Below are 22,773 nucleotides of genomic sequence, written 5' to 3' on the forward strand. Positions count from 1 at the left end.
TTTTTATCTGCGCAGCTATTTGTTAAAACTTTTATCGCAATGCTTAAAACCGAACAACAAAAGCAAGAGCACACAATCTGGATCAGGAAAGAGTGAAATAAATACAATAAATAAACAAATTGTTTGGCAAAACGCTTTTAGCACCATATTTGGGTCGTTTTAAAACGCTTCAATGCTGAAACATTTTTCACTTTATTACAAACAGGAAAGTCAGAAGGCGCCTAATGAAACAGAACGCTTACAAATGCTTGTTTTCAAAATGGCCAAAAACGAGACACAAAAGCCTCTATTGATTAGCTGCGTTTAATAGTGGACCAAGGACATTGTATAATGTATATATATTTTTTTTAATATTTCATTTTATAAAAGAGGCTTTATTATACTCACGGTAGAGGTCGATCGTTATGTTGGTGGCCACATATTTCTTGTGGAAATTGCTGGCCTGGCAGGTGTAGACCGCATGCTGGTGGATTCTTGACAGGTTGCGAACCACCAGCTTGCTGTTGATGGCGCCATCGTATGTGTAATCGACGACGCTGTTCTGCAGCTGCCCATTCATCAGCCAGATGACTGTCGGCGGCGGAGAGCCTGGAAAAATAGCAAATATGTGGTTTAAATCTTCATTAAAGATGCTATGGAATACGCATTTTTCACATTAACTTGAGATTGGCTTTAATTTTAACAGGTTTTAACAGGGTTATGGCTTAAGTGCCATAATATACATAGTTAATGATGATAAGTTTATTCTACCGAAATCCAATAAATCCCCTCTTCCCAGTAAAGCAACACTGGCTGGGCCCGAAATTATCCATCAGTTGGATTAAAGTGCCTGTTATAATCTATCCTTAGAACCTCTAATTTAGTAAGCTGGTGGGGCTTGTTGACTAGCCACCACAGCGGTGCAATTGCTGCGGAGTTGGTGCCACTTAAATCAGCACACAGACGCACAACCGCATTACTCATACGCAGCGTGGCGCACTTGGCCGCCTTTAACGACTTCAACTTAATCAAGCGCTGAAATTAGCTTTTGTGTGCGTATATGAGCGCACATTAATTTAATAGCAACGGGTGGTCGGTCACTCACTCAAAAGGAGAGCAAATAATACACTGCTAAAAATATAATTAATAAAATGTGCAGCAAGACAGAATATCTCGATTACCAGCTGAGCTTGATTAACTGTTATTTTAAGACTCAAGAAATGTAATTAAATTCAATTTAATTGTATGAGCTCTCTAAATTTTTCTTTCAGTGCCTGGCGTTGACACAAATAAATTTTGTGACAAGCATGTTGTGTATTTTTCTATTATTACTTAGTTATTACGCAAAATGCTTGATGAGTAGCCATAAAAAGCAATGCGACTGAACAAGTGCCATTAAATCCACCTGGAAATTCACTAAAACTAAGCCACGGATGGGCCGAAAACTGCACTTGATATGTTTGAAAAATGTGTCGCACAGGCACATCTCACATAAGCATAGATTTCCCTACAAATATGTATGTATGCGTATATACGTAGAGGTAAACGCACATTACTTTGATTAATAACTGCCATTTGGTAGAGTTTTATGTTGTTTATGAAAATATTTCACATACTCACAGAGGGCTCTCTCTGCGTGTGAGTGTGTGTGTATTTGTGCCGGAGTAGATTAGCGCATGTGTAGCAAGCCGGCTTAATGGTTGCCAGTGATTTATTGGCCTCTACTCGACCGGCAATACAATGGGAAAGTATAACAAAAAACGCGTGGAGATCCAGAGAAATTCCAGTGAAAAGTGTGATTTGAAGCTGCAATTGTTGCTCTTCTTTTGTGCACTTAAAGCCAGCATTTTCTTTTTCGTAAATTTTACTGACCCTTGCATTCACTTTAAGGCCCCGACCAAGTTTGCTTTCAAGAATCGGGCGATGTCTGCTGTTTTTTAATGTCAACATAAGGTGCCACAACCCACACAAACACACACACGCACACTGCTGCAGCTGACTTGCATTTACTCTTCACACAAACACACCCAAAGTTTGCACTAGTTTTTTACTCTTTCTCCCTGCTTTGCTTTCTTTTAACTCGGGTTTCATACTCTGAACGGAGGCACCTTAGAAAAACCGAAAAGTGAGAAATGATTTTTTGAAAACTCAAGCTTAAAAGAAAATGTAACAATTAAGTTGTTAGTACCTAAAACCTAACAAGAATATTGCAATAAAATAGAAATTAAGTAATTGAAATTATAGAATAAAATATAAACGAATATCAATTTTTATTGAATTACGGCTAAATAATTTTAAGTTTAGGAAAAATAGTTTCCAATGATAATTTATATAAAATGCATGTATGACCTATCTCAGGGAAAGAGTACTTATGTCATAGTCCTTAAAAAAACCAGCTCGTCTCTTTTATTTCCTTTTGCTTTTTAGCCAAGTGCTTTGCCATTTTTAGAGCAGGCATCAAAAAACGGGTTTTTGTGCCACGCAGCAGAGGAGCAGAAAGAGCGGCAAGAGCGACATTAGCATTTCTTTGCCATGTCCACCTGGCGTGCACTTGCCCACCTCCCACTATCCACTGCCTGCCACCCACCGCCCACCAGTTCCAGCCACGCCCACTTCCTAATGAGCAGCAGCATTCAAATGCGTGCCAGTTTTCAGCGTTTTCTTGTGACGAAGACTTTAAGCCGCCACCAGCCAGTCCGACTCACTTATGCACTTTTGCACACACGTTACCAGAACTCAAAAGAGTCCTTTTTTTTTGGTTTCACATTGTTTTGACTATCCAAGTCGCAGAAAAATGCACAGGGAAAAGAAAATATCCGAACAATGATTGCTATTTGGTGTCTTCAACTATTTTATAATGTTCGGCTTCAGTTTAATTGGTTTTGCTTATTAGCCATTAGAATTTAAACTTTTTTGATTTAGTTGTTACAGAAAATATTAAATTAAACACATTCTTTGGATTTTTAGTAACAGTTTTTTGCTCTTTGTATATAGCAACTACACATGAAAACTTAGACAAGCAAACGTGTAGTTATGCAATGCTGAACTATTTGCTTGTTTAGTTTTGCATATCTTTGCATCTTGTGCATCTGTTTTGGCTTTGGATTTGTCTCGGGTGAAATAGATACACTGGTAAAAAAAAGAGGGTGAGTGGGTGGGACCACAAAGCCGAGCTCTTAAGAAATGGAAGAAAAAACAGCACAAATTTAGAACTCGTGATAGTAACAAAAAGTAAAGTAAAGGGAAGAAACTCTGCCATGGCACATAAATATTTTTTATGTTGTTGTCTTTGGCACAATTTCTGTTTATTCAGTTCGCAATCCCCCTGACTCTCCGTCCCCCTCGCTCACTTCTTTGTGTGCTCTTTGCCATTTGACCTTTTGTCCAGTGAGGAAGCTGTAAAATAAATTTAAGGCTTGCCAGTTTCAAGAAATCTCATTCTTTAAAGAACATCAGAAATGGCCACTCTCAATTGTTATTTGTACTTTGTTTGTGAAGTAATTCGTTCGATTCTTTCGCTCTCAGTATTAAAGTTTTTTACACCAAAAACGATCCAAGTAATCAATTATTATTACCTTCAAGGTTTTATACCTCTTAGGGCGCCTTTTCGGAAAACCCATAAATGAAAAATAAATGAAGTTGAAATTATGCAAACTTTTGTGGCAGACAATATACTATTTCAGCCCTCCCCTCATTCGTCCCCTTAAGTATTTTGCCCATTTTGCTGTTCCTATTTTCGCCTTAGTAAATAACTTGTGTTGTTGCACGGCCCCGTATTGTTGCACTTCCGTGCTCCGAAATGTGCCACAACAGCGGGGCAGCAACGTCGGTGGGTCGTAATAGGAATAATAACAACACGAGAAAACTGAAGAGAGAAATTTTTATAAAAATGCACACAATTTTGTACTCGGCAACCTGCCTAGAACAACAACAACAGCAAACACAACAACAATATGGCCAACGCTCACTTTGGCCAAAGCGGAAAACGCCTGCACTTCCGTTTGACACACACCGAAAAAAAATGAAAAGGAAAGAAGGGTAAAAAGCCATTTTTAGCACACTTTAGCAATGCTGGGAGTTCGTTCTGAGGGGTATATGCGAACTTCAGATGAATACGTTTATTGGCCAGATTGGGATATAGTTATATGGATTTTAAAGAAGAAGTTCATAGGATCCTATTCAACCCCAAGGATTTCGTTCTAGCTATCATCTTTATGAGAAGCAATTTAGATATTTCTTATTGAAACTGAGATATTTTATTTGATTAAATAGTTGTACAATTTACACACTTAGCAGGGTAACTATAATGCTTAACCACGATGTCACCCATCCGTTTAGTTAATGTTTATTCCCGCAAGTTGCACTATATGCTCCGAAGTTTCGGGCTAAAAGATGTGGAGCTGGTGGGGATTGGAGTCGGAGGGGTCGAAACCGCCGTGTGTAAAATTCATGACGTGCAGAAGAAGGCAACGCTGAATATTATGCATTAGTGGCCACATAAAGCCAGGGCTTTCGCCCACTTTTCGACCCGTTGGCCTCCGATGCCGGCGCACAATGGCTGCCCCTCGTTTCCAATGTATATATTCTTTATGATTTTGGCGGGGCGAAGAGAGCTGGTGGGGCAGATTGGTAATTTTTACTACCCACACAGACTGTGCTGGTTTATAACTTCATTTCGCTCCCCGTTGCTCCGCTTCTCGTTTTTTGGGGCTGGCGTGTCGCGCTCATTTGCAATTGTGGCCCTCCTCCTAGGATGCAATAAAATTTACTGCTCCTTTGTCGATTTCGCACACTCTTAAGCCCAAACAGGCTGGCTTTCCCCGTACCATCCCATACTACCAATGCTCCAAAACCCCGAAACACCAAGTATTTCCATTTCGGGCCGCTCCTTCCTCATCGCCTGCCGCTTTTGACTTACTTCTGCTGATTGCACTTGTTTAAGTGGCAACTTTTTCAGCACTTTATGCGCCCGCTACCTTCTCCCGGCTGGCTTTTTGTTTTGGCCACAGAATTGCAATTTCTGTAATGGACATTGCATGTTGAATGCCAAAGACCTGACCGCACTAGACCCAGAATCGAAAAGAGCCAAGAATGGAAACGGAGATGGTGCCGGACCGAGCATAATGTCAGCATTTGCCTACAATTTATTTCCGCCCGCTGTTTAAGATTTCAGTAGCATTTTCAAATTCACACCATTACCGAGTCGTTCCAACATAATTGGGATGTTCAGCGGTGGCGGGAAAACGTGTCCGTTTAAAGGATAATGGCTATCGAGTCCACAAGGAGAAACTAAATTCGTGTGTGGACTTCAGCTAATAAATTCGTACAAATAAAATTTAGTTTCTGGTATATGGTACACCGATGGAATCTGTTTAAAACATAGGTTTATTCAACTCAAAGACCCAAGAAATGCCATTTACTTGCCTATATATTCATAGTTTTTTTTTATGTGAAAAAATCACATTTCCTCTATTTGTAGTCGAAATTTATTTTGAGTGCAACCATTTTCGCTACAACTCAGATCAATTTGTTCGTTTCAACTGTCAACGAGCCTGACCACACACACTCACTTTCTCCCACTCGTTTTGTACAAGTTTCAAGTACTCCGATTGCTTTTCCGACCCCTCCCTCCCCGCTCATTTGCCAACATCAACTGACTTCCTTTTTGCTTGTCAACAACTTGGTTGTCCACTCACCCCCCTGCCAACTATCCACCCACCTCGTATGTATTCACATTTGTACATTGGCAACATTTTCCTTGCCCCCATTTAATTGCCACATACAACATTTTGAGTGCCCAATTTTGCCGGTTCCTCCTTTCCTTGCCAACCCCCTTTCGCGGGTTGACCTCCCCTCCACACAAATACACACACACACACACAAACACAGTGCTGGCCAGAAAACTACTGACCAGTTAACAGTTGCCCGGCAGTTTCAAGTGCAGTTTGCCTGCTTGGTGATTTATTTTATGTCAACGTTGACATGTCAAACCATTCAAAGTGGTTTCGCTTCCGCCCAGACCCAGAAAACAAAGGGGAGTACGCAGCGATAAAGCACGCGATTGTCGTTCGCTGGTGACATACTTATGTCGGGCACTGTGACGACTTTCGAAGCGAAAAGTGCACGGCGTTCTTAAGTTGCGACACTCGGACTTCCCTCAGTCCGCTGGCAGCCTCGAGTTTCCCTCAACCAATCTGTATTTTGCCTCTCATTAACAACAATTGACTTAAGGGTTTTGTGTGCGATTCTCAGATTATACACAATGAGAAAAGGATGAAGATTTCGCATAAATCTGCTCAATAACTGTGAGCTATCTTGCATCAGATACATTTGGTCTCATGGTGTAGATATATTTCGAAAAGAATCAACTAGAATTTTCTTATAAATATGGATATCATTGTAGTGCCCAGATTTCCTCCCTGTATAGCCATTGTCAACGTAATCACTGGGAATCATCGATAACAAAGACTGTTGACTTCTGCGGACCTCCTTCTCCGTTTCTTCGCCCACTTCCACTTGCACTTGAGCAATTTTTAATCCTTTTGTTAAGCCGACACATTTGCGAAATTAACTTGGCTCCCAGGGATCCCAGGCTGGCCTACTGGCCTTTCAATTGGCTCCAGTTTCACTGACATTTGTGTTCGCCTTCCTTACAATTGAACCTTACTTCATTTATTGTTTGTTGTTTATGCTCGTGCCTTTGTTTGCATGCCAACAAAGCTTAGTTACTCACCCCGAACTAATTTTTGATTGTACTCGAGTCGGATACTTTTATGTTTTTACAGCCACTTGTAAAGTTGAATTATTGATTGCACTTTACAGGGGCAGCAATTAATATTTTATGTCTTAGTTTCTAAGGATATTGATCATCCTTGCGAGAACTTACCTCCGTAAACAACGCAGGTGACTTCTAGGCTGCCACCTTCCTCGTAAGGACCTGCTCTCGAATCGATTCGCAGGCGGCGCTCATTGAAGATAATCGGCTGCGTTGGCGGCACTGAAAAATATTTAATGTTATTTAATTATGCATTAAGTAAATCTGTTTAACTTTTAAAGAACTCGCCAAATCCCGGATCGCTTTCAATGATTTTAAACAGCCGCAAATCAGAAACAATTTGGCACTGTCAAAAGCAATGCAAAGGAAAATTTATATAACGCTTTTACTCATATAGCTCGAATAATAAATTGTAAGTTTTGCGGCTAACCGAAAATCATTTCAGCTAATTTATGTGCAACTCGTTTGGCTCCGTGTGTGTATATATGTGTGTGTGTGTGTTCGGCACGAAACAAATATTAATTGCTTTTATAATCGTTTCTGGCTGGCCATATTTATTTATTTATGTGAATGTTGATTTTATATGCACGTAGACAGTATGCAGTGTATATATTTATTAATGGCTCTTTTTATTTAAACTCTTTGAAGTGGAAAATTTTTAATTGAGATTTGTTTTGGACAAACCAAAAAATATCTGATTTTTATTTGTGTACATTGTCTTTGTGTACAAATTAAAAGCTATCTTCCTCGAAAATATCGAACATTTAGTTGTTCGATCTTATTGTGCAAATAGGTAAATTTCGAAAAATATTTCCAAAGATTCTCGTTTAAATTTGTTAATAGATTTTTGGTTTTTCTACTCTAATGCAGCCTTTACAATGGTTTCATATTAATTAAAAGTATTTGGCCATTATCAATTATAAGAGGGAGTGCGAGGCACGCGAAATAGATTGGTTTCCTGACATATTTCGCTTCTGGGGATACGCACCGACAACCTCCAAATTGACGTTGCTGTTGCGGGTCTGCGAAAGCTTGAAGTCCACGCGACACCGAAAGTTGCCCGCATCCTTTTCCTGAAATGAAATTCCAATTATAGAGCGCTGCGCTGTTGACACTCGCGATGCGCGGTGCTGTGGGGGAAACGGAGAGAGGAAAGTGAATGGGTTACCTTAACCGGATTTATAATCAATTCCGCCGGCTCCTTGTGCGTTCGAAATACGGCCCGATCTTCAAGGACCTCCTCGTCACGCCAATGGGATGGGGTGCCAGCGTGGGCGCCGCGTGTGTCGTAGCTGTCAAAGGAATTGCGATTGGTAAAGCGATATAGATACAGGATAAGGAATGATGGGCTAGTAGTGCCCAGATTGACCCACCTGTAAATGGGTAAATTATTCTTGTACCAAACAACCAGAAGCACTTTGTCATCGGCCTGGCTGGAGCCCACATCGCATTTGATTTGTGCCGAGCTGTTCACCAGGACGCGCAGGATTTCGCCATCTGAAAGAAGGATGTGGATTGGCATGAGAAAGAAGTCGCTGCAAGTTGGCAAGTTATATTTCTAAGTTCTTTGCTCTTGGCTGAGAATGGAAGTCAATTTAGCTGGCAAATTGATTTTCAAGTGGCTGCCGCAACAATTTGTCACAAAGTGTTCAACAATTGCATTATTGCACACACATACACATTCCCCCAGATGGAGCAAAGAATCCTTGTGGAGTTACTAAAATTTTGATTAAGTTGTTTGTGCCAGAAAAACTAGCGAAATATTTCATATTTCCTGGCAACCGTTCAACGAGTTTTACTCTGATAAATGTGGCTACTTTTTGGTCTGGCCAAAGGCTTCCCCTTTTCCCCGTTATCTAATTAGACAAAAGCTGACCAGTGGAGCCTGCATTCACACCATTTGGCTAAGCTTTAAAATATCGATCGATCTGCGGCTGTTTTTGCGGCCCCAAAAATGAAAACCAAAAATAGCCGAAAATCGCCAAACGAAATCACAACATTCAAAGAGAGTTGGTGATAAAGGGAAAGGGCAATGGAGATGGCAATGGCGATTCTGATGGTGATGGCGATGAAAAACCAGATATAGAGGGGGAAAATGCAGCGACAAGCGACCACATAATGCTGCAAAACAAAACAGGGGAAAAAACACCGTTCTGCAAACCCTGAAAAAGCCTGTGGACAAAGGAGGCGGGGTAAGTAAGCGGCAGGCTGGACGGCCAAGGGATGAAGGGATGATGGTCCAGGGGATAGTGGCAAAGCGGAGCTTAGGGGTGATTACCCGGCCACATGCGGATTACAAAATGGCCGCCATTTTCGTGTTGTGCTGCCCAGTGGTTGCCATTTTCCCGCTCTGCGCCAGCGTGTGTGTTTATGCGGTAAAAATGCATTGGCAAATGCGTCTGACTTGTAAAAAGAGCCGGGGGAAAAAAGCAAACACAGAGACAGAAAATAAAAAAAAGCAGTTCACTAATCGAAGATTGAATTCCCTGGTGTGCTGGAATCCGCTTTAATTCACTATAAATACAAGCTGTATAACTACTTTTGGTTTTTTCACAAAAAAGGTGCTAGAAATATCATAAATCATGATTCAAGGTTTTATAGTCTTAAAAAACAGACTCCCATGATAACAAACAGAGAAATGAACTATATAATTGCTAGATTTTATTCCTAGAAGGGTAAATTTGGAACTGACAAGTAAAGCTACATATTCTGGATACTGAATCATCAATCGTATTAGTAAAATCCACTGGGCCGTTCACTACTGGCATATTCGAGTCCTGTCTCTGACTTTTGTTGGCAGCATATTCCTGGATATCCTTAGGGTATTCGGGCGGATTGGAGCGATAAGTGCCTTGGATGGCAAACGACATCGAACTTCACTTGCTGCGACAGAGGGTAAACGGTAACCGCCTTTGGCAGAGCTTTTGTTTCTAATTTTGCACTTGTGTGCGCAATGTGGCCGCAAAAGGCCTACGCAATGGGGGCATTTGCCCCTCCGCCCACTCAGCAAACTCCACTTTCTCAGTCCACTTTCCCCTCCCACTTCCAGCCGCAAACGAGGAGCCATGTCCGTGGCCTGGGGCCTCTGGCTTCACTTCACTTTGTCCACACAGAGCACACCCGTAGCGGACCACATGATAAATAATCGATAAATTATGTGGACACATGTTTAATCTAGCATGAAATGGAATCATTTCCCTTCAATTTGTTGTTAGCCAGGCCAGCAAAACAACAAAGCAAGCGCCAGCAATGCGATAGAAAACCAACAAAAACAATGGAAAAAAAACAGCAAAACGGAAAACAGCAGCGAACAGATGTGTTTCGGGTGCGTAGAGGGAAGGACCTATTTAAATATAAATAATGATCAAATTATAAACGCCGGCGAGTGGTCGCTGTCTGCTGACTAAACACATTCGTCGTTGCTGCGAGGGAATTGTTTGCTATACACTAAATTATTGCGCATACGCCATGTTAACGCACTTGCCCAACTTGGCACAGTGTCAACTTGTCTGGACTCCAGACAACACAGTCGCATCTCTCCGACGCTGAATGATTCATTCATCATTTGCTTAATTGCATGCCAAACATTACAATTACCGAAACGACAGCTGAAAATGTCCACTGATGAAACAATGTCCTGGCCATTGCTACTATCTGTATAACTATTACCATCACTATCGCTGTCTGCCGTCTGGCGTCTTAATTAATATTTTATTTCATTAGCAGATTGGCCAGGAAGTGACATGTGTCGTCACAGAAAGCTGACAGAGTTTAAACCACATTTGATAAGGTGGTCGGAGGGCCAAAAGCAGACAATTAGCTGGACAGCCAAACATTTTGAAATAGATAGGGCCAAGTAATTGGCCTTATCAATTTCTGTGGTGAGGGAAACTTAAAATTTCCCCTGTCCAACTGGCCGTTGAAAGGACTGAGAAAGCTCATTAAGCTGGGTTAATGCCTATTTTCCACACTTCGAGGAAAATGGGTACCCTTATATAAGTTAATTTTAAAGAATATGTTGAGTCTCTTTTAGATACGATGGTACTTATCATATGAATACCCACACAACCATGGATAATTAGACAGTTTCATGTGGGACTCTTGCCAATTTATATGTCTTCATTACGTAGGGATAACTACGACCGAGTTGTCCTAATTCCATTCGCATAGGCGAACATCTGGGCGACGTTGCTTTGTCACCGACACAAAAGCACAAACAACGACACTGAAAATGACTCTCTGGATATCCTTCATGGCGATGCCTATAACAATGCCGCCACTTGTTGTGAGGCTGCTGCCGTTGTTTGCCCCCTCTTTGGTTTAATGTAATTGAACTTTTTCTAATTGACACTTGTCACTGGCAAAGACATTTAAAAACCAACAGCGAAAAAGAAATAAACTTAATTTTGACGCATTTACACATACATTTATTTCAATTTCCGAGCGCAACAAAGGGAGCGAAGCGAAGTAGTCGCAGTGGCAAACAAAACAATGCCAGCTCAACTACCACACAGACACTCGCATCAGGATAACTACACCCACACAAGCAAGCAGGCTGGCGGGAGGGGTAGGGACTAGGGGCGAGTTGTATCTGTGTTTTTGTGGCACAATGAAAAGCTCCTCGACAATGGCACACAAAACGTAACTCGGGCTGGCGAATTTATTGCACTGGTGTGAGCTTGAGCGTGAATGGGAATGGGAAGTCATAGGAGTGGTTGCAGTAACCGCAAAGAAAAAGCTGCAGGAGCTGTGACTGCGCCAGGTGGAGAGCAGCAGGCTTCAGATCCTGGCGGAGAGCACAGAGGACACAACTAAATACAAAAACCACGTGACAATGTTTTCCCCCTCCGATGACGAGCGGTGGCTCGGTGGCTGAAGAGCACACAATTCAGTGGTGCGGCACAGTTGGATGTATCCGTGTATCCGTGTTACAGCCAGCAGACAGCAGCCAACAGCAACTTTGTGTCGCATTCGCAGAAAGAAAACCGCATGGGAATGCATCAAGTTGCGAGGAGCTGGCAGCTGAAAGCAGACGGCGAATGCCGCAATTCTGGATAACTGGGCGTATGCGTGATGTGCGGTTGTGCGGCGGAGGGAAACTACAGAAATTCAAAAGGTGAAAATTCCCGATTATAGTTTGTCTTGAAGCATCATTGGGGATGTGCGTATAATATATATTCATATAGTTGCGTACAGTTAATCTTGTCTCTTTGATGAAGCTTGGCAAAAATGTATTTTACCCACTGCCCTGTAATTCCTTATACTCATCATTTTACTCTTCCCTTTACCCATTTTGTATTCAAATTTCCTATTCTTTCCTCTATCCATATCCCTGCTCGTCGTTTTGTTTATTTTTCGTTTTCTTTTCATATAATTTTTCATGTTTTCGAATTGGTAAATATTGGTTAAAATAAAAGATAGAAATTTATAAGATACACGCTTAAACAAATGACTTTTTCAAGAAACTATACCTTAAAGTAATATCCTGCACACCCCTTTAAATACGAATTGTATGACTTTACAAAAACATGGCCTGAGAATGGGCGCACATGTCGTATGCGCGTTATGCAGTGCACTTCGTTAAATCCAATAACAAGACAGACAGCGCCCACAGCAACAACAACAACATGGAGAGCAGCTAAAATAACATACAATCAACAGAGACAGTTAGACAGGCAACCCTCAAAAAAGAGAGCTGCCTGGCTTTTTTGTAGTGCATGGAGCTGCCGAAGCGGAAGGACGAGGAGCCCCAGAAGGAGACAGCTGCCATCCAACAGTAATTGACAGAAGTCGCTCACAGGAACATATAGATACACATACATCATATATTGCTGGAGAACTCCGGCCTGCAAGTGCAATGATAATGTCATACCGATTTCACTACATCTCCAACCCAGACAAGTGGCCTGCGGTTACGCGGTTTAATACAAGCCAAAGGGTTGCTTCCAAATCAGATGGAATGGGTAAATTCAACATAAATGTATAAATCATCCGGAGCAATGTGGGAATCAAGAATGCAAAGCCTGCAGCGACACATGAGTGAAATATAAACCCAAGCCAAAAATAAAATATACAAACACCAAGCGTTATGGATCGCTACAGACACGTGCTGGCAGTTGTGCCTGGGAAATATTTTTCTTTCATGGCTCACGGACATCGTTAGTCCAAATTGTTGTGGAGCAGCGGAAACGGAGGTAGCAGAATGCTGAGCTAATGCCGGGCCCTCAAATCAAAGGCAGCCAGAAATCAAGTTGAAGTTCAAAAGCATTCGTTAACCAGTTAGCACAATCAGCACAGACTCCAAAAAAAAGAGGCATTGGCTTTTACAGCACAGAGGCAATTGTTAGTATATAAGTTAGGTAGATGTACTTGACTATAGACTTTCCTAGCAATTAAACGCAATTCACGTATGTAACGAAGTTTTAGTGGAGCATATATCAAAATAATTTAATTTTTTTTGCTAGTTTTGGCCACGTGTTTCGGAACGAACTGTGAACTCCACCCACTCTATCTTGAAAGTGCACTTGCTCTCCTAATCACATCTGCTGGTCGATAAATCACAATCGGTATTTGGCCAACGATCGCGACACGTTCGCGCTGCCACAAAGTTTATTAAACGCTTCGCGACTTTGGCAATAACTTCGACTTCGGCGCTCTGGCTGGGGATTGCAATAAATTTGCTTTAATGTGCAATTTATGGGACACCATTTAATTAGTTTCAGTTGTTCGGCGGGGAAATTGATGTTGACAGAGATTATTGGTCCGGGCACGTAATGCAGCTAAAGGCCCCCGGCGGCGCTCCGATCCGTTTGCCTTTTGCTAATGGGCCAAAGTTGACTGGCGGAAAATGGCGGCGGAGCAGGGGGCATCTTGGCGAGCTGCCTCCAGTTTATTTGTACGTGTCACCGAAGGACTTGCGCCCCGGCTATGAGACTATAACTTCCGCTTGGCGCCCATTGACCTCGTCAACATTTATCTAACGGTTAAATGCCAGACACACCACACCACACTATAACACACACTTTCCCATTTCGGCCCACACAATCACACATCGTGTCTGTGCGCACTGAAGCTTTTGTCTAAAAGTTTTTCCCTGCCAATTTATTTGTGTTTTGTAGTTGGCAAGAGGGACTTGTGTTAGTTATGATTATGGCCGTGTTTATGGCACTGGTTGAAAAGCCGTTATCAAGATTAATTGCTGGAAAATTGTTATGCCCCAACGACACTTTTAGCCTAATGTCTTTTCATCTCGGCCCGAAGTTGCTGTTGCTGCTGTTGTGCTACTTAAATATTTACCAGCATGTTGAATACTTGAATGCCTAAATAGTTGGGCCAAATCGATCGATATGCTCACACGCTCGCTACGTTACATTATTCTAATGAAAAACCGTGCTGGGTTTGAAGCTGTCTCCAGAGGGTTGACGGTGGAGTTTTCCGCGTTTCTTTGGAAATCGTTTCCATTCCTTTGGCGAAACTCTTTGAACCCACCGCTGGCAAGTGGGTATGTAAAAAAAAACCTATTACAACATGCAAATAATAATTGCGCTATTAAAAGTTGCATATTAAATGCGACACGACAACAACATCAGCTTGCAACCTGCAACCAGCAACGTGCCACACTCAGGCCCAAAACAAGTGGCGGGAATGTGTAACGCTGACGCCCAACAATATTTTGAACCCCTTACATGGAACCGAACACTTTGGGCGTACTCCAAAGTAAACAAGTCGAACGAATGCCCTTTCAAAATATAAATACCATATATACAAAAATCTTACAAAAACAGAAACATTTTAAATATTTTTGTTTCTGAGTCATTAGAAACGCTAAAGTAACTACTTTGAATAAGTTTTGAAATCAGAACGTAATCAATCTTATAATCTAAGGACTCTCTTGAAGGGAGTCAGTGTGTTGGCCAGCGGCAAAACCTTGGCACATAAATTATTCATTGATTAGCAACAAATGCCATTAAACATGCACCCAAAGTGCTGGCCCCTTCAATCCTTTGGATTGTAAGCCTTGGTAATAGTTTTGGCACATGTGTGTGCGTGTGTGTGCGGAGACACTTTAAAGTGTCATTTGTTTGCCGATTGTGTTTGCCTTGCGTTTTGGCCGCCTGCATATCTGGTTATTGCCCAATTGTCTGGCTCCGATTGCGATTCGGTTCGCTGATGGTTCGCCTAAAAGCAAGTCATAAATTTTTGCTGCTGCCATCAAAAGAGCGCTAAACGGCTTACATGGCCACGCCTACGCCGGCAAGCACGCCACCCACAACACACCACCCACCACCCACCGCCCACCGCTCGGTCCAAAAACAGTTAATGCCAGCGGAGACCATGAAAATTCCCTCTTTTTTTCACGTAGGCGAATCTCGAATATACCCGCACTCCCAAATATATATATGAACCTATGTATATATAGAGAAATTTTAATTTAAATGTTTTTGGCAGCCTTTTGGCCGCTCACCGCACCCACACACACATACGCGGCTTTTATGCGCTGATTTTGTGGGCGAAGGGGCTGGGAAAAATGGGCGACTGAGTGGGCGAGCGCTGAGCTTGATGAAAATCTGAAAATGCCCGGCAAAGCGAACATTTTTCTATGGGATTTTCTTGTTTTTTTTTAAACATTTATTTTTTTTATTTTTTTGCAGCAACCAAGCCAGTACATTTTTTTGCCGCTTCATTTTTGTTTGCCCTGGTAAAAATTTTTCTGTAGGTGACCCTGAACTGGGCGGTGGGTTGCGGCTGCGGTTTTGTTTTCCCAGCGCTTCTTGTTGTTTTTCCTGCTTGTTGTTGGCCGGGCATAGAAAAGGGCTCACATACGAGTTATGCAGCTGCTCTCGGTGCGGCTTTTAATTTGCTTAATTTTGCGCTTAGCCACAGCAGCTGGCAGAGGCTACTTTTGAAAGCGAAAGGATATAGCCGAGTGACAGGGGCGTGGCAGTCGGCGATGGAGGCTGAAAATCCACGCTGAGCCATTCTCAGCCTGCGGCTAATGTGGCAACAGATGTTGGGGAATTCAGTTTTTTTTTCGTTTTGACTTAAATGTGAATGCGAGATGTGGGCCATGGGTTTTGATTAATTATTGTCGGAGGTGCTGGTAAATTGCTAATACAGGCAATACATGGAAGGATAAAACATGGGAGTCCTGATTTGGATACGCAGCACATGTTTTAAGGGAATTAAATATAATTTTTAAGTGAGGAAAATTTCTTTAAGTCTGCAAGTTATTAGAATATCTTTGTTCAGTGCATACATTGTGTATATCAAAGTCAGTTATAAAACCTAATGTGATTACAGATATATATCTCGATTTCAGACTCAGCTGGCTCCATTTTCCCATTAGAGCTTAGTGCAGGAAAAGTTGCCCTTCTGCAGAAAAAGCCATAACCATAGCCATATTTTGATATAATCGCCAACACACACTCGCACGCATATATAAAACCGATCCGAACGAGATTAGTGAGCTGCCGGGGCACGCCTCGAAATTGATTTCATGAATATTTCAAAAGGTTTCACGCACATGCCAGTAAAAATGGGTCGGAGGGAAGTGCCGATGGGAATGTTTTGGGGCTAGGGTAGATGGTGATCCGGTGTCTGTGTATCAATTAACCTGCCCCTCTAACACTTTGTTGTGGTTGCCAAAGAAAAATGGCAAACAAACAAAAAAAAAAAAAAAGAAAAGGGGCCAGCTTCAAAAGCAGTAAGCATATTTTTCAACGCCCAGTTGGTTTTCGACCTAAAATGAATTTCAATCAGGCCGCCGTTTTAATTGACCGCCAATTTTGGCAGTGGTCGAAAGTTTTTACTGGAAATTCCTTTTTGTATGGAAATTTAACGTGAAATTCGTTTAGTTATTGACTTTATCACGTTTTGTGGTCGACTCGAAATTGGCAGGCCAGACAAAAGGACCACGCAGAGGTGTGGCGGGCCAAACCAAGTGTAGCTGACCTTGCAAAGCCTCTTCAGACAGCCATAGCCACTCGCATTCGCATGTCGAAAGTTGTCGGCGCAGCAAAGTCAAGACTCTATGCAGGAAAAGGTGGAGCCGGGGAAAAAAAGGACAAGTTCATCGCACCAAAAGGACCAAAAGTCCAGACAGCTCCAAGGCATATCCGTATCCATGTATAGTATACATGTGTGTGTCTCCGTGCGTTTGGGTCCTGTGTTTGACTTTGGGCTTGCAGCCAAAACTGTTATCAGCCATTTTAATAATGGCCAGCTTAAAGTGTAGGACAAGAAAAATGTTTGCCAACAAAGGAACGACGGAACGGCAAGGAAACGAACGAACGAATGAAAGGGCCTCAAGAAATTGTGAGAAAATCATTAAAAATTCCCAGGGCAGAGACATTGAGTTGGGCCAGAGGCCAATATACCTGGCCCTAGACTCTCATCGCATGCTGAGTATTTAGCCGAGGTCAAATTGATATGTCTGCCAGGACGAAAATGGGACAAATGGACAGACAGGATGGGCCAGTGAAAAAGAAAGATGTATGGCTGGCAATTGTCGGAAAACGGAATGCAGACATTCAAAGAATTTGTACTTGAGAAATACTGCAATATACGTAAAACTAACTAAACTAATAAAAATAATAAATTCAATAAAAATTTTAACTCCTTTTACGTTTTACATTAAATTAAATATTCGGTTATCAAATATGATTTAAAATCATTTGTTGTGAGAAGTAGCTTATTTCTTTATCTGCAGGAATACTGCATACATCACAAGCAGAGAACGAGTATTAGTAGATATTAAAGTCCTGTCTGTACTTTGCGTCTTCCATTAGTGACGACGAACAAATGTCACTCGAGCTTAATTTACAAGCACTAGAAAAAGTGTCATCCAAACAAGGGGATTGTTAGTGGGGATGGGATGAAGTCCTAGTAATCGTTATGAAGTGAGTCACAGGTTTACCCCTTGTATTTTTACTGCACATATCTGTTAAGGTTCTCAAGTAGGCCTCATTACAAATCAGAAGGAAATTAATTTGGCTGAATTATCAAACGTCATAGGAATGTGAAGCTAGCAGTTGGCAGGAGGGAAAATAAGCTTAGAAATTAAAATAATATTCGCAGGTTCTTATTTAAAGAAACCGTTGCTTTGCTTTAAATATATAAATGGAATGCCAACTTAAATCGGATTTCCGTACAGCTCAAATGTCATCAACCAAAAAAAGCCTTCACAACAAACGTTTCCCAAAAAAAAAATAGAACAATAAATCCATGCGCAAGGAAAAAATAAACTCAGAAGAAAAAATGTAATACACCGGAATAAGTGTGATGGAAAATTTATTTCATCAATTTAACAGTAAATTGTTTAGTGCATGCCCCTCCGCAACAACAACAACAACTGGGCTATAAACAGCTTAACTCACACAAAAACACGTATACGCACAATGGCAAAATTCTCAGAAGCAAAATAAATCGATAAATCTTAAAAATCTTTTTGTTTGGACCAGGTCGAAACCGAGCGAAAGTAAACACAACAGGCGCTCAGCCAAAGGGCTTTAAAGCATCAAATATTACGCATACGCAGCGTGTGCGGCGGGCAGAGCAAGAGCGAGACAGCAGGCTAGTGTGGAAAGGGTGGCAAGGGAAAGGGAGAGAGATAGAGCCAGTTGAGGCCAGCTTACCCACAGAGCTTTTGCCAGATAAACGGACCATGGACTGCAGCAGCCACAAGAGTTGTACGACCGACTCCCGCCGACTACATGTGTAAATTACGACGGAGTGAGGGCGTGGCCTGTGGCGGGGGGCTTAGAAAGGGAGAGATAGTGGCGCAGGGAGTGAGACAGCAAGTGGCTAAAAGTGTACGTAAAAATGCATGATATATGGTAAATGTTTTGTGGCATTTTTGGCTTAGTTCTGCTGCGCCAAGCGCCATGAAGCCTTGGCTATATCTCCGGCAGTATCTGTTACTCGTAGCAAGCATAATGCATACAAATTGTGGCATTTTCTGTGCCAGCTCAACTGCTCAACTGTTCAACTGCTCGCAGTGAGAGTCCGTTGTGGCATGCCATTTTCCCAGCCATTTTCCGAGGGCATTGAACATGACATTTAACGATTGCCCATTGATAAGGGCGTGGTGCTGCCCTGAAACAAAGTGCACTTCAGCATTCGACCAGGCGGAGGTGAATCTCACTTTGAATTTCAGGGGTCAGGTGGAGGTGAAATCATTTCAAGGGGTTGCAGTTGATGCGCGAAATGAAATGGAAAATGTATAATTCTAACATCAACTGACTGCTAACTAATATAGTTATTAATATATATATTATCAAAATTTCATTTTATTTTATTATGATTACTCTACAACATTCCTATATAACTATTTCTTAACAAATGTCTGGCTAAGCACACACCTATATAACTTTTTAGTTTCCTTACCATAAATTCTACACAACCATTTTCCCGAGACATAATAAAGTTCAATGTAAATGAAGGCGGCCCGAAAGGAAACCACAATCTCAAAGTTTTTTCTTAGGAGGGCGGTGAGTTTAGTAATAGAAACCTAAACACTAAAATTGAATTATCCGCCTTGACCGAAGCACAATTTAAAAATTACTCGCTCGGAAAATTCAATCAGCCAGCGGAATAAGGAGGAAGGACACCTTTCCTCTTGCGAAAGTAAATAAATAAAATAAAAACCCGAAAACAATTTGAGAAGGCAGCCGCCAAAGAAGGACTAGTGAGGGAAGCCAAAAACATCTTTAAAAGGCCAGCAGGAAAATGCCTAAGATGCTTAGTATTTTTGGTTCTTCTTTGATTTTTTTTTTTTGTGCTTGGGCCGCTGAGGCATGGAAAAAATTTACACAATTTAATGTGTTTTTTTTTCCGGCTGCTTACAAAGGCTTCAAGGAATTCCGGGGCTTACTCGTTGTGTGTGTTGACTCTGGCTTTAAGCTGCTCAACTGAAGCGCGAAACGACAATTTGCGCTGGTTGTTTGTTCCCCTGCTGCCACTCCTCCAATTTTTGCTTCTTTTTCTGCGCATTAGTAGCGGTGAGCAGGCCGAGGAAAATCACTTGGCCGCCTAACTAAATAAACGGCTTTCCCAGCCACCCTTTTGTGTGTTCGTTCGCGGGTGTTGATTTTCCTTAAAGCATAGACAAGCACCTGCCTAGGCTCGCATGTTTACGGTTTGTTAGTTTATTTTGCACTTACTGCTGTGCCACGCCTACGCCCTCGCACCGCCCACTCAAATCGTGAGCCTTTTATAATGAGCCGGCTAAGTGCGAGCAATATAATTAAGAGCACCTCGCAAAAATCTGGCTGCTGCAGAAATCGTTTAGGGTCGTTAAATTCTTGTAATCATATACACGAATCCTTGACAAGGACAATGAGACTCGAGCAGTCAACTGCGAAGCAGTAATTATATTTCGGATTAAAAGCTTTTACCGAAATGTTTTCAGAAAATTACTAATGCATATGTATGTTTGTTAACATACATATAAAAATGGCGATCAAAGTAACTTCTTAATCAAGACTGAATCTTCTTACATTTTCTACTCCTTAAACACTTTTTCGATACATTTTTTCTGAGTGGCCCTTTCTTGGGAGCGAACATTCCTCTTATGAAAGTCACATAGAGTTCCTTTCGAGCATCCTTAATCCAGCTTATTTCCACCGCAGCTTGGGGAGAAATGGGCCTGAAGCCAAGGGTTCAGCACTCATTATTTATACCCTGACATAGGATCTCAATAAGAAAACATTTCCTGTTTTCCTTGCTTTCAGTCTAAATTTCAATTGGATTATTTATGGCAACAACCGCAGTTCTTGGGCAATAACAGGGGGGTGATTTGGGAAAGTGTGTTAGACATTTTCACGTGTGCGACGCAAACACACAAAGTCTGGGAAAAGAACACAAATTCATTACAGCAGCAACATCGAATAATGGCTTTGTCTGTAAGTAGCTTGTGATTGAATTGAGCCAGCAGTCGTTGCCCCAAACCGAAGTCCTTTACCTTTCGCTCACCTGGCAATTGTTGTCTGCGAGTGTGTGGGCAGATCAAGGTAACACGAGCTGTGTATGTGTGTGACAAGCCGAATGAAAAATGAAATCAAAGCATTTAAAGCGCGACATGCGCTGACAATGTAAACGACACCAACGCTGCGGCTCTGCCACTGACAGCATTCCACTTGGAATCGCACCCATCCGCTCCTTTTTCCCCTTTGGATTAGCACTCGAGATCCTTTGGTTATTTATGTGTGTGTGCGCCATAAAAAACGAGCTAGATCCCCCTTACATGAGCACACACATACATACACCTACGACCGCTGGAAAACTCTGAAATGTACACACACCGTGCAACCTTTTCAATTATTTCTCTGTGCAGTTCGCTTGGCTTTTGGGTTTCGGCTTGGGGGTTTTCCTTTAGATTTAGGTGTGCTTTTCCAGCAGAAGCAAACTCAACATTCTAAAAATCACATAAAATAGGGACCAATTCAGATTTCAGTGGTATTAAATTGAAGATGTCTTCAATAATCTGATTATGAGAAATAAATATATTTTAAATCTGAACTGTAAACTGAACTGTATTATGCTTTAGTAACCTTTTAGGGTCTCATTTTACCGGCCCAATTACTTATGATTAAATTGCCGGCACCCACACAGATTGATTTGCCATTAGCAGGGGCAATTCATCATCTGTCAACCAAACCACCCATCCCGCCCACCAGCTTTCCCTCGGCAATTGTCCCACATACTGTGCACTTATCATTGTTGACATTATGGGGATCGGGATCCCGTCAATCCCGTTCCGCTCATTACATGGCAAGTATGCGTGGCCCTGTTAGCGCCTAAAAGCAATTCGTTGTAACTATTTTCTATAGAAGGCCGCACCATTAATGTCTCTTTGCGTAAACAATTTTAATTTCCCAACGACTGCGGCAAGTTTTGCATTCGCATTCTCGCTCCCATTCCCATTCGCAGTTGCAGTTGCATTCGATAAGAGGCGACAAGCCCGCAAATGGGCTGGGGCAACAACGCCAACAACACAAACCTGGGGCACACAAACTGGTGGCAAATTATGGTAAAACATACAGGGGGCGTGGCCCGGTGGGCGGTGGCATATGAAACGAGGACTTGGCATGCAAACCAGTCATGGCAGGTGGAAAAGGCAAAGGAGGCAGACAGGCCGGGCTGGCATGCCGTTTGTCTATCTGCACACTTTGAGATAAAATCGAGGACTCTCAGCCACAATTAGCTCCGAATAAAACACTTGTAGCCAATAATGTGTTTGAAATTGGAAAATTATTCCACAAAATATGATAATTTCTTTTGGGTTTAAGTTAACTTAGTAACAATAACTTATAGTTCATTTAATTAATTTATAAAGTTCTTAAATATATTTCAAGAAAACGAGATTTATATATTTACGGCCAATCTATTCTTCTTTGATTATTCTTACATATTTGGACTTAACATTTAGGTTGTTTGCCACTTTTTTTTCAGTGTACTCTCTGGCCTGTCTGCATGAGTGTCTTTGGCGCAATGCAAGTGACAGTTTATGGCATGCAGGTATGGCATGCATTTTATTTGCTTTCGATTAGACCCAACTAACTGTCTCGTCAGCTGCAGTTTGTTTGCCCATTGTTTATGGCGACTAATTTCGTGTTAAGAAATTTGCAAACAACCCGTTCGAAACTTGGAATTCGCCAGCCAACCCAGGGCCCATTTGTCATGCTCGAATGGGCGTTTTTCCAAGGAGTCTAGACGAGGGTCCGCTCACCCAAACCATCCTCCATGCCGCCTGTCAGTGGCAGCTGTTCGTCTGTCTGTCAAAAGGGCGGGCCGCCCGAGCTGAACTTGAATTTTAAACGCCGAACCGCAAAGAACATGTGTGTGTGCGGTGTTGTCTGTGGTCATTAAATGTCAGCGGCAGACAGGAAAAAATCAAATGCTCAACAGACCTTTGGAGCACCGCACATTACGCATTAATAAGCTGGGAGCGCTTTTTAAATGACGCCAATAACTGTCATACTTGACATTACCAATGCAAGCAATCCACTTCCCTAGACAGG

General features: G+C 41.9%; 1 protein-coding gene across 5 annotated transcripts in view; it reads right to left on the bottom strand.

Annotated features, from left to right (window-relative positions):
* LOC117144465 (nephrin) overlaps positions 1–22,773 on the bottom strand; it is a 77,662-nt gene that overhangs the window by 29,909 nt on the left and 24,980 nt on the right. For all 5 annotated transcript variants that reach the window (XM_033309630.1, XM_033309628.1, XM_033309629.1 and 2 more), the window contains exons 3-7: positions 8,128–8,251; positions 7,923–8,046; positions 7,743–7,827; positions 6,866–6,976; positions 388–588 (exon numbers count right to left, since the gene is read on the bottom strand). In XM_033309630.1, the coding sequence (XP_033165521.1) occupies positions 388–588; positions 6,866–6,976; positions 7,743–7,827; positions 7,923–8,046; positions 8,128–8,251 (645 nt within the window). The remainder of the gene's footprint in view (positions 1–387; positions 589–6,865; positions 6,977–7,742; positions 7,828–7,922; positions 8,047–8,127; positions 8,252–22,773) is intronic.

Source organism: Drosophila mauritiana, chromosome 3R, assembly GCF_004382145.1.
Source record: "Drosophila mauritiana strain mau12 chromosome 3R, ASM438214v1, whole genome shotgun sequence".
Classification (NCBI taxonomy): domain Eukaryota; kingdom Metazoa; phylum Arthropoda; class Insecta; order Diptera; family Drosophilidae; genus Drosophila; species Drosophila mauritiana.